This window comes from Balaenoptera acutorostrata, chromosome 2 (assembly GCF_949987535.1).
Source record: "Balaenoptera acutorostrata chromosome 2, mBalAcu1.1, whole genome shotgun sequence".
Lineage (NCBI taxonomy): Eukaryota > Metazoa > Chordata > Mammalia > Artiodactyla > Balaenopteridae > Balaenoptera > Balaenoptera acutorostrata.
The window spans coordinates 31,198,336-31,210,763 of NC_080065.1; the positions used below are offsets into that span (position 1 = coordinate 31,198,336).

At 42.1% G+C, this 12,428-nt stretch overlaps 1 protein-coding gene across 4 annotated transcripts in view; it reads right to left on the minus strand.

Annotated features, from left to right (window-relative positions):
- The window catches only part of ADAMTS12 (ADAM metallopeptidase with thrombospondin type 1 motif 12), a 394,047-nt gene that overhangs the window by 232,130 nt on the left and 149,489 nt on the right, over window positions 1-12,428 (minus strand). For all 4 annotated transcript variants that reach the window (XM_057540921.1, XM_057540922.1, XM_007192239.2 and 1 more), the window contains exon 3: window positions 7,871-8,021. In XM_057540921.1, the coding sequence (XP_057396904.1) occupies window positions 7,871-8,021 (151 nt within the window). The remainder of the gene's footprint in view (window positions 1-7,870; window positions 8,022-12,428) is intronic.

Below are 12,428 nucleotides of genomic sequence, written 5' to 3' on the forward strand. Positions count from 1 at the left end.
ATGCAGCACAGATGGTCAATAAGTTCAATACTTAGAAGTTCAACATTTTTAAGTTCCTACCCTGGCCAGAGACTCTGCCAGATCTTGGGGACACACCTGTGAATGAGCAGATGTGATTCTTATCCTTGTTGATCTTATTGCCTAGCGAACGACACAGACAGATGTTCATTATATGATAAAGCCTGTGTCAGGGTAAGTAGCCGGTGATAATAGTCACAGGAGAGGCACCTAATGCAGACGGAGGGGTAGTCTAGAAGATTTTCTAAAGGAAGTCATGTGTGAGTCCTAGTGAAAAACAGAAGTGAGTCAGTAAAGCATTGGGGAGAAAATGTTTCAGAAGAAGGAACATAAGGGCAAGGGTTGGAGGCAGCTTCTTTGAGGAATAAACACTAGTTCAGGATGGCAAGGCTATATTTGGAGTGATAAGAGATGAAACTGGAGAAAAAGGCAAAAGTCACACAGAGAAGGAGATCCTAAAACTTACTAAACAGCTGGGTCTTTATTCTGAGGGTACACTGGAAAGCTTTCAGCATGGGAGAAAGGTGAGCTGATTTATGAATTAGAAATATTTCTCCGACTTATAATGGGCGAGATCAAGGGCAGGGAGACTTTGCAGTAATTCAAGTGACAGGTTATGATGTTGAAGGCAGACATACTTAGAAAACTATTTAGGTGGCAGAAATGACAAGACTTGATAATGTGGGTTGACTGAAGACACGAATAAAAGAAGAAAACCCAGGAGTTTGTTTGCCACACAGAGCTTTGAAGCTAGAGATTGAGTCATCCATTTTTTAGGGACAGTATTACTGTCCAGTAAGGACCACTGGTGGCTCCAGTGGTGAGAAGACCAGAGTGGGATGGAGCGATGAGACCACTGTCTCAGTCTCTGCAGGCAGCAGGAGGAAGCCAGAGGTTGGTCAGAACAGGATAAACCTCCTCCCGTCCCCACCCAAGGCACATGGAAGCACAAGGATAACCAAGGGCAAAGCCAGGGGCCACTCCTCATCAAGATACCTCATGTGTTTCCCTACCGAGTTGTGGGAAGTGAAGTAGAGTTTAATAGCTAACAACTCACATAACATTTCCTCAAACTTAAAACATTCTGCCCTATAAGAGAATCATCTTTTAGTTGAAACTGATCCTTTGCTCATACTGATCCAAAGCCCCTTCCCAGCCTAGCAGGCACTCCCCAGTGTTGTCGGCCTTTCCAGATTCTACCCAAACTTTGGTGCAGTACCAGCCACTCTGAGAGCACATGCTCAGCGCAGAGCACTGCAGGAGGTGAAATGAGCAGATGTCATGTTTCCTAGGGAAGCTGTTTTCTGTTTGGGGAGCGGGAATGTATGTACCTGAAATGAGTCAAAAGTTGTCAAGTGCTGGGAAAATGCAGAGAAAGGAATTACTGTGGTGAGGTGTGGCTAATGAATAAAGGCTTTGGACTGGATAAATGAGTATCTCATTGCCACAAAGCAACTGTGCTGAGATGTCGGCGCTCTGAGTTCCCGTAGTCTTGGTCTTGGATTTTACTAAGCAAACAAAACTCACTGGGTTACCATTTTATCTTCCCATACACTCACACATGAAGTATTTCCCCAGGTTCTCTCCAACAGTTTTCTCATTCCTCTCACTAGTAAAAGCTTAAAGTACTTTGCCAATCCTCCTACCAGTCTTGAAAGCAGGTAATCAAAAATAACATGACACAGGGGCTTCCCTGGTGGCGCAGTGGTTGAGAATCTGCCTGCCAATGCAGGGGACACGGGTTCGAGCCCTGGTCTGGGAAGATCCCACATGCCGCGGAGCAACTAGGCCCGTGAGCCACAACTACTGAGCCTGCACGTCTGGAGCCTGTGTTCCGCAACAAGAGAGGCCGCGATAGTGAGAGGCCCGCGCACCGCAATAAAGAGTGGCCCCCGCTCGCCGCAACTAGAGAAGGCTCTCACACAGAAATGAAGACCCAACACAGCCAAAAATAAATAAATTAATTTAAAAAATAACATGACACTTCACTAAAAGAAAAAATTAAAAGTACAGAACAACAATTAAAATATTAACTACCTCATAGCAAGGAATAGCATGGATCACTGTAGAGCAGCTATAATCATAAGGAAATCAGGTAATCAAGAAATTCAAGACAAGTCTCAGGCAGGTTGTACCAAGAAAGTTTGCTGTTAGCCAAGGAAAACTAACAGTGCATTTTAGACTCAGCACGGAGTATGGTGATTGCTTAGATCTTCAACTCACTCAATTTCCATTAAATCGGAACAAAACTATAAACAACACCTTCCCAACACGATATCAGATTAGTGATCTGATATGCTAATTCTAATGAGTGATTGTTAATGTTATTATAATACTTAATATTTGTGCAGGCCACTTAAAAAGCAACTCAAAGATTTCCAAATGACTTAGGTGAGAAATCCACCCAGGACTTCAATATGGTAGACTAGATATCCTGAAAAACTCTCCCAGTATTAAGCCCCTAACAAAGCTTACAGCATTAAGAAAGGGAGTAAGCCCTTAGAGGTCAAAAATCAAAAAAAGAAAAATAAAAAGAAATCGGAGAAACTCAGAGAGAAAAGTAAAAGATGCAGTGTGATGATCTTTTTCATGTGTCAAGTCGGCTAGGCTACAGTCCCAGTTATTCAACCAAACATTAATCTGGGTGCTGCTGTGAAGGCATTTTGTAGCTGTAATGGAAGTCCATAATTGGTTGACTTTAAGATTATTCTTGATAATCTAGTAGTCCTGGTTTAATCAGTTAAAAGACCTTAAAAGCAGAGCTGAGACTTCATAGATGAAGAAATTCTGCCCATGGACAGCTGCTTCAGCCTGTGCCTGAAAGCTGCAGCCTGCCCTTCCTCACAGCCTGCCCACTGATTTTGGATGTGCCTAGCCAGCCTCCACTATCATGTAAACCAATTTCTTGCAATAATCCTCTTAATATCTACTTCCTGCTGGTTCTGCTTCTCTGGCTAACCCCAATGGATGCATGGAGCTCACTGCTGATCTGGGGCAACTGCTGCTCCCTACTTCTGCTCTGGAGAAAAGAGGCAATTTTAGGACTCACACAGGTGAAAAGTCAGATTAGGATCCACTAAGTGAAAATGTGAACCAGAAAACAAAGAACCAAGTAAGCAAACCTAAACTTGGCTCTCAGGGCTTCTACTCTGGGTACAGGGTAGAGAACTATTCATGGAGAATCTATAGCCACAAGCCATAGATTTGGGACCCAACTCCACCATGGAATATGTGTAACTTCAACACTGAGCATAAAGAGATACCACTTCATATTCACCAGACTGGCAAAATTTATAAGTGAGAATATCAAGTATTAGAATATGGAACAATAGGAACTATTAGATTCACTGCTCTTGAACAACTTTGGAAAGCAATTTTGCATCATCTGGTAAGGTCATAGATGTATATATCCTATGAGATATTGATTTCATTCCACTACTAGGTATATGCCCTGGAAAACCCTATGAATCTGTGTTCTAAAAAACATGTACGGGGCTTCCCTGGTGGCGCAGTGGTTGAGACTCTGCCTGCCAATGTAGGGGACACGGGTTCGAGCCCTGGTCTGGGAAGATCCCACATGCCGCGGAGCAACTGGGCCCGTGAGCCACAATTACTGAACCTGCGCATCTGGAGCCCGTGCTCTGCAACAAGAGAGGTCTCGATAGTGAGAGGCCCGCGCACCGTGATGAAGAGTGGCCCCCGCTTGCCACAACTAGAGAAAGCCCTCGCACAGAAATGAAGACCCAACACAGCCATAAAATAAATAAATTAAAAAAAAAAAAAAAAAAAAAAACATGTACAAGATGGTCTGTGCAGCATAATGTATAATAGCCCCAAACTGGAAGCGGTTCAGATCCACTCACAGGAGACTAGTCCAAGTGGAAGAGTCATATAATGGACTATGTACAATGGAGAAAATGAATGAATTACAGCTACATGTCCTGGCACAAACACAATGTGGTGTAACAAAAAGCCCAATACATATATTAAAATTTCATTTCCTTTCATGGTCTTATCACATATTTTAAAGATAAAATCTGGACCAGATCCCTACTTACCCACATCCTATATCCAGGCTGTCAGCTCTTCAGACCAAGATTTATATCCTATTCACAACTGTACCCATAGAACCTAGGAGAGCACCAGACATAAAGAAGATACCCAACAGATACTTGTTGAATGAATGAATAAATTTTGAACACAAAAACGCACGCCAAACCTAGGGTCAGGACAGGAATAAAGACGCAGACGTAGAGAATGGACTTGAGGACACGGGGAAGGGGAAGGGGAAGCTGGGACGAAGTGAGAGAGTGGCATGGACATATATACACTACCAAATGTAAAATAGATAGCTAGTGGGAAGCAGCCGCATAGCACAGGGAGATCAGCTCAGCGCTTTGTGACCACCTAGAGGGGTGGCATAGGGAGGGTGGGAGGGAGATGCAAGAGGGAGGGGATATGGGGATATATGTGTATGTATAGCTGATTCACTTTGTTATAAAGCAGAAACTAACACACCATTATAAAGCAATTATACCCCAATAAAGATGTTAAAAAAAGAAAGAAAGAAAAAAACGCATGCCAGGAAACAGACCCTGTGTTTCTAGCGTAGTGTCCTGATGCATGAAATCCCAAACCCCGATTTTACCTACCTGGACCCCTTTCTGCGGTAGATGACCCTGCAACTGTTGTCATCTGACCTATCTGACTCCCCTTCCCCAGGTTCCAAAAACCATACTTCCCCCGGATACTTCCATCTAAGAGCCACTCAAGTCCCAGTGTGATACACTGCCACCAAAAACCCTAAGAGAAGGGAGCTTGTCAATGTCAATAAAATGAGGTTTTGAAATGTGCTCTAGATTTAATTCCGGCAAGTTGTATTTTCCCATGATTTAACATGGATTCCAGAAAGTTGGAGTAAACAAGAGCTTTGACAGGGCTCAGCAAATACAAGGTTCAGAACAGCAAACAAAACTGGTTATGAAATTTTAGTTCAAATTGATCAAATCGATAACAAAATAGCATCACATTAAAGTTCTGGGGAAAAAAAAAAGGAGTTAATTACATTGGGCCATATTGAAAAGGGACTTATTATGAAATTCCTGAGTACCTTTCTATTTGGGAAATAAACATAAGTGAAGGGACACGTTTTAGGGGAAAGTAATTGATACACTTTCTCTCCTGAAGTACTAGAGTACTTTTAAAGTACATCTTTTTTTCAATACCAAGGGTGTTCCTGTTTTGAACATTACGAAGACTGAATGTTTTACACAAGGAAAGGTGGTCTTTCTTGATACAATCACAGTAATTCAATCTGGCAGCAGACTTCCCTAAGCACGAGGTGTACCTTAACGTGGGCTAATGACATGGCTAGTGTTGGTGAATTTCATCCCCTCTGCAGGGTAACATGGTACAAGAACACTGCAATTACCTGTTTCGGGGAGACCAAGCACATTTCAGTACCAAGATTTTTAAATTCCAAATGTCAAGTATACTTTAAGAATAATCACAAGCACATTAGCTTATTCAGCAATCTCTAGCTGTCATTTTAGTATTGAGTCACAATTACTGTCTCAGGGAGGGAGATCGTCACAAAGAACTGACACTTCCTTAACATCTAGAAATCGCACATTTCTTTTTTTTATGTTATGTGGACCGGATGCCAGCGCACTCTAGATTCATCTATGTGGCTACAAGTGACTCTTAATTTCATTTCAATGATTTACTGATTTTCCACTTTGCACCTAACACTATGTTACATACTGTTTGGGAAGGGAGTTCCTACTCTAATGGGGCTTTCCAGATAGTTGATAAAACAAGATTTATATTCAAGGAAGACTTAAAGAATAAACATGACAGAGTATAAAGTCCAAGGTATAATAGAACCTTGACTTAGGAGCTTGGTTATATTCTGAACACCAACTGCCTTGATGCTTTTGATAATTCACTCCCTCCTCTGAGCCACAATTGCTTCTTTGGTGAGAGAAAGAGGCTACATTAGGCACTCTCAAAGGTCCTTCTGACAAAGCTGTTCACTTCTGACATTCTGGGTTTTAAAGAAGTATAAGAGAGTATCTTTTAGAAGATGTGTGTGGAGAAATTCACAATGCAAAGATTGTTCCAAGGTGGGATTAATCAGAGAAGGTTTCATAGTAGTGGTAGGTCTTAAGATTGGCCTAGAAGCACAATGATGAAATGGTATTGCAAGCACTATAACTGTGGTATTGTGTGTGACCTATTGGGGGCATGACATTTGTAAACCTCATTCTTTTCCTATTCATCTCTTCTGCCTTTATGACTAAACACGCACCATTCTCAACACATTATTACTCAACTCTACCTCAACAGGGGAGTTATAAAGGAGAGAATGGGTTCAGGTGGGTGGATGAGGAATAGCCTAACTCATTTCACAGAGCAACCATGCCTACAGTAGCAATTACCCAGCCAAATTCACTCACTGCCCTAGTAACTCCCTCCGCCATATGAATTACCTAGTGATCCAAAAACTATCAAATCACACATACAAAGTGTCATCCATCACCCAAGATTAATAAGAATTGGGCAATTATTCCAATTATTCCAATCCTTCCAGATGATCGGATTGGTGACAGAGTCCTAAAAATTCACACTGAAACTAAATTATCTGGAATGGTACCTCAATCACTCAAACCGACCAGATGATGCGTCTCTTCCCTTGGTGCTTTCTGGAAGGAGATTTAGATAGTAAGTTATCTAATTTAGGTCAGAGTTCCAATAGCTTACTAAAGTTAAGGAATTTAAGGCAGCTGTCCATTTTTGTATACAGAAAATATAGACTCAGAAATTTCTTATTGCTTACATACTCTGCTAAGATTACAGAAGAAACTCCCAGGAAAATTACCATCTATTTTAGGGTCTGGATGATGTCTGCAGAGAAATTACTCCTCCCCTTGTCCTTTCTTTCTCCTACTTGGCAAAGCCCAAGTTCTGAGTCCTCTGAAACCCTTATCAGAATCTACTATCCCTAATTCCTTCCTCATCTATTTTCCCTTTGAGGTCCATGGTTTCTAAATCCTTAAGACACATAAATAATATTATGGATTCCTTTTGTTAACTGTCTCCCTAGTCCACTATTTTTTTTCCTCTGAAGAAAGGAGAAACTAAATCATATTTTTTAAAAGTCCCAATTTCCAGTGGCCCTTTATGCATTACTATTATCTCCTACATATTAAAGAGAATATGGGCGTCACAAGGAAATAACTTGGGTCAGTTTAGCTCTGAAAACTACCCGAAACTCTTTAGTACAAGGCAGAGAGGAGCAGTTCAGATCATTCCCAAGGCACGGGGGCAGATAACATACCTTGTAGTGGACTAGAAACAAAACGCAGCCAAAGGAACCTTGGCTGAATTCATCATTTGGTAACATGTTGGTATTTTCTCAGTTTCTCTTCACACATCACTATCAGCATCATCAAATATTTAAATCTGCTTTCCATACACAGATATGACAAGCTGTCTAGTAATATTCCATGCTAATGTATTATAACACTGCTGATACTGCAAAGCATTGTTTGTAATTTAAACTGTTTTCCTCCAAGGGATTCAGAAGAAGCTTAAAAAAAATTTACCATTATGAATACCATATAAATATCATCAACTAATGTGGCAAGGATGTAAGAGATACCTTCTTCCCTTCCCGTTAAGAATACAGAGACTTGAGTACAGAGAAGTGAAAGGTACAAGGGTACATATTTTCTGGCCACAGAATGGGGAGGGGATAACAGATTTGAAGAAGAGCAGGTCTCGTTGTAAAAAAAAACAATAATAGAACAGAAAAACTCCTCCATCCAGTGAGGAGATTAAGTCACAGTACCCTTTAATCCGCAGGTTGGCTCCTTCATCTCTGGGACGCCCGGCCTCTGCCTCCTGTACATGACATGTGGGTGGTATACTCCCTCAGCCAGCGGATGATTTTTGACAGGCTCAATGAAAAAGTCTCCATGTGGCAGATGGAAAAATCCAGTCTGTAAATACATGCAATACAAAGGTTTTATTTGAATCAATTCTTTACCAAGGCAAAGAAAATTAGTAAAGTGAAAATTATATAGATTATGATGAGTCCTGAAACTCATAAAACCGGTGCTTTCATCGTCTGCCATTTGATCTCACAGAAGAGCTACATGTAAATAATTTAGTGAAATGTCTTCATAGTCACAGTTATTAAATGTTTTGGGGTAATGATCCCTTTGAGATGCTAATGAAAAAAGTGTATATATACACACATATCCAAAGGTAGCATACAATTTTTCAGGTTTGTGGATTCCCTCCACCCCTATAACTCATTGCTGGATATCTATGAATCTTAAATTAGGAACCAGTGTTTCCCGGTTGCCCTGTTATGGAAGCGGTACTTATAATCCATATTTCATGGACAACTTTTGGGAACATTTACCTGTAAGTGAGTAGCAGTTTGACTTGAAGTGTGTAATGCCGTTCTGCTCTCAAGGAAACAAAGAAATATAATACTAATTTCCTGATCTGAGCCTGAATTTCCAAGAGTCTAAAGAGGGCACTCTCATTTCACAGATACGGGAATCAGCCATAAGTTGGAGAATGCTGGGCAATGAATAACTCTTTTTGGAGGTCAGGTCTAGAAGCGGTATAGCCGACAACTCTGTTTTCTCTTTGGGAAAATTTCCTAGTGCCCAGTTAAGATGTTTAGGAATTGCTTTGCCAATGATCTCCTAGGATGGACTTAACTCTCAGGATCTGAATTCTATATTGATGAAAAAGAGGGCTTGCCCTCGACTCCCTCCTTGCAGCTTCACCTTGAGGTGACCAAGAGCTCAGACTCTGGAATTAACCTGGCTTCACATCCCAGCTCCTCCACTTTTTAGCTCTGTGATTTGGGACAAATGACTTGCTCAGGTTAAGCCTTCTCAATTGAAAAATGGGGATAACCAAGGGATGCTGTGAAGATTAAATGAGTTAATACACGCGAAGCTCCTAGAAAAGGGCGTGGCCCACAGTCTTATCTGTTATTAGACTCTTGCCAGATCTCAGATTTTACGTCTTTTCATTGTCTTAGGGTCTCCGGAGTCAATATAGCAGTTCAATGAATATTAAGTTTGCAAAAATAAACCTGGAGGGCTTCCCTGGTGGTGCAGTGGTTGAGAGTCTGCCTGCCAATGCAAGGGACACGGGTTCGAGCCCTGGTCTGGGAAGATCCCACATGCCACGGAGCAACTGGGCCCGTGAGCCACAACTACTGAGCCTGCGCGTCTGGAGCCTGTGCCCCGCAACGGGAGGGGCCGCGATAGTGAAAGGCCCGCGCCCCGCGATGAAGAGCGGCCCCCGCACCGCGATGAAGAGTGGCCCCCACTTGCCGCAACTAGAGAAAGCCCTCACACGAAAACTGAGACCCAACACAGTCATAAATAAATAAATAAAATAAATAAATAAAGTATTAAAAAAAAAAAAAACAAAACTAATCTTTAAAAATAAATAAATAAATAAATAAACCTGGAAAGTTTGAGGTTAGGAAAAATGTGAATGGGTCCCAAAGTTCAAGGTCCCTCACCACATGTCAGCAAGCTGGGGATGCTCTGCTACACAGATGAGTCTGAAGACGGGGTGAGCGGCCCCCGGGGTCAGGAGGCAACAGGGGCTCTGTGAAGGGAGATGCTCTCTGCTGAACAGGCTTTAACTTGGGGGTCTTTCCAAAACGTTTGCTGCACTGTACCAGTAATACAACCAGATCTAAACATAAACCTCACAATTGGCTTCCTATTTTGATTACTGACCTTAAAGTATCTTTGATAACAGGGAGAACAGAAAAAAAGGAACACTTTACTGAAAGTCATACAAATAGCTCTGTGACCTTGAATGGGTCACCCAACCTGTAAAATGTGGATAATGCCTACCACCTCATAGGGCTGTTAGGAGAAGCAAATGAGCTGAAGCTTATCAAAGTGCCATGTGAACTGCTTTACAAATGCAGGGTGGTATTATTTTAACTACCAACTCCAGAAGCAGTTATATCTGACTTCAAATTTGCTGGCATTTCTTAGGAGACATGACATTTTTTTTCCTCAGCCTCTTTCTTTGAGGAAAAACCTCTGGGACAGGAATCAGTGACAAGGTCCAGACTACAATAAACTAGCTGGAAACAGACTTATGCAGGACTGAGACTGGGTTATATTTCTACTCTGAGACAAAGACCAGGGACACAAAGAGACGGTGGGCCTATTGCTAATGAAGCTCATTTGTTCCATGGAAACAAAAGAGAAGGCAAGGACTCCTCGGGGATGGCTGGTGTGGGGGCCATTTGTGCAACTGCCATCAACCTAATACTAAAGTCCTTGAAGAAAAAATAAATAACATCAACAAGAAGGATATATTGGTATTTCTCCAGCCTCAAATTTTGGACCCAGGTGGTGCAGAAGAAACAGATGGGGCTCCAGTTGAGAACATAATAACTATTTTATGGGCAAGATGAATGAGGGTGCCTGAAAGCCAAACAAGCATTTTCTTAAAGGCTTCCTTCCATTTCCGTTCCTGCACGAGGCCAGCTTTGCCAGTGTGTACCTGGAAATCACCTGTACAGCCTAAATATTTCTCAGAAGCTGGATGGAGACTTAGGAGAGCTGGGTGACCCACCAGCTGGAGGGGAAACAGAACATCTGCTCATATGCAAGTGGGGCTGTTGGCCCCAGGACCCCGTGTCTGTCGCAGAGAAGGGAAGGGACAGGATAGGGGATGACGGGACATCGCTGGTTCAGGGAGAGTGAGGCGGGAAGATTTCCCAGCTGAGCTCTGCACCTCCCCTCTCCCCCAACATATAAACACAGAGCTTTGTACACCTGGTACCCAAGTGGCCATGGGTCACTGGTCTCTTCTCATCTAACCAGAGCCAGGTCATGCTCTGGTTAGAGGATACACTGGTTTGCTTTCCACCGGAAGGGAGGACTGGCTCCACGCTTTCCCTGAAGCTAACTGCCCAAGAGAACCACCTTCTTCCACTGCCAGCTCTGGATCTGGACCAAAGAAGGCGCTCTTCATTCCAGTTTTCTCTACAAACTGCTCACCTCTTATATCTTTGAAGGAGAATGAGAATGGACTTGGGGAAAAGGTATCCAGTTCACTGGGGGCTTGAGCAGGTTCCCAGAAGAATCAGAGCGGGATGAGCCCCAGGCAGAAGCTCAAAGCAGACAAGTTTGCCCTTTGACCTCTGTCATCTCCTCTTCCTCCTGCCAGTATCCAGTATCCCAGCACACTGCTAACTGTCCTTTGAAAATAAACTCACCTCCTTGTTTTAACTAAGTTATAAATATCTGTGAATGCTTCCTGAGGCTCTCTTCTAAGAATTGTTTTAAATAAACTGTATTTTGAAGCATTATAAAAATACAGAAAGATATGCAGGTTATAATTGTAAAGTCCCCTAAATCTTTCATAGAGGGCACACCTAAACGCAGAAACAGAACATTGCCAGCAGCCAAGAAACTTCCTGTTTCCCTTCCCAGTCAATACCATCCCCAAGGGTAACCTTACACTGATTTCTAACACTAATACATTTGTTTTAAACCTATCCTTAATTCTTTACAGGAAGCATTACTTGATACAAAAAATAATAATAATAATGTCTTCTAGTTCGTTTCGAGTGTTAGGGACTGGCCAATGGAAGAAATTTAAGGCAGGGGGATTTCTCAAGGTCCATTAAACCAGACTCTTCATACTACTTCTTACCAGTCCCAACCAGTGGGGATGAGACAAAGGACTGAGCTACCTTAGCATGAGTCATTTGGCATTGAACCTCTACTGCTCTCTGCTAAGGAAGGAGGGGGAAGAAGCTTAAGAGTCTTTAGTACCAATTTATTTTTCCTAGTTTCCTACTGAGAATAGTTGCCTACAACCTCTCCTCCTTCTCCTCAACTCCCATCAAAGTATTAGTCATCTTGATGTACTTGACGTTATACTTCAGTTGGTGCAATGATTTGGGGTCCAATGGGAAACTGGTAGTGTCTTACAAGCAATTTGTGAATAGAATGTTCTAGAACTGCAAAGCCCAGAGACCTTGAAGAGTCACCTAACCTATGCTGTCATGCCTTCAGGTTTTACCACAGGTGAAAACGGCAGACCAAAGAATAAAAACAATGGTATTGTAAAAGACATAAGGGGAAATTATCAAATTCAACACTCAGGGCCCTGTGTTGCACAACTCAAGGGGGTGTTATTCACATAGAAAAAACTGTGAGTGGCACCCCCTGGAGGTGTGCAGTGGAACATTGTCACTAAAACTCATCAACCTGTCCTGGAAAGAAATGCCTTTTTCACTTGAAAATTTCAGAAGTTAACAAATCAATTTGTTTCTTACCATGGTGATGAAGACAACATGATGAACATATTCTGAAATCAAGAACAGAAAAAAACTA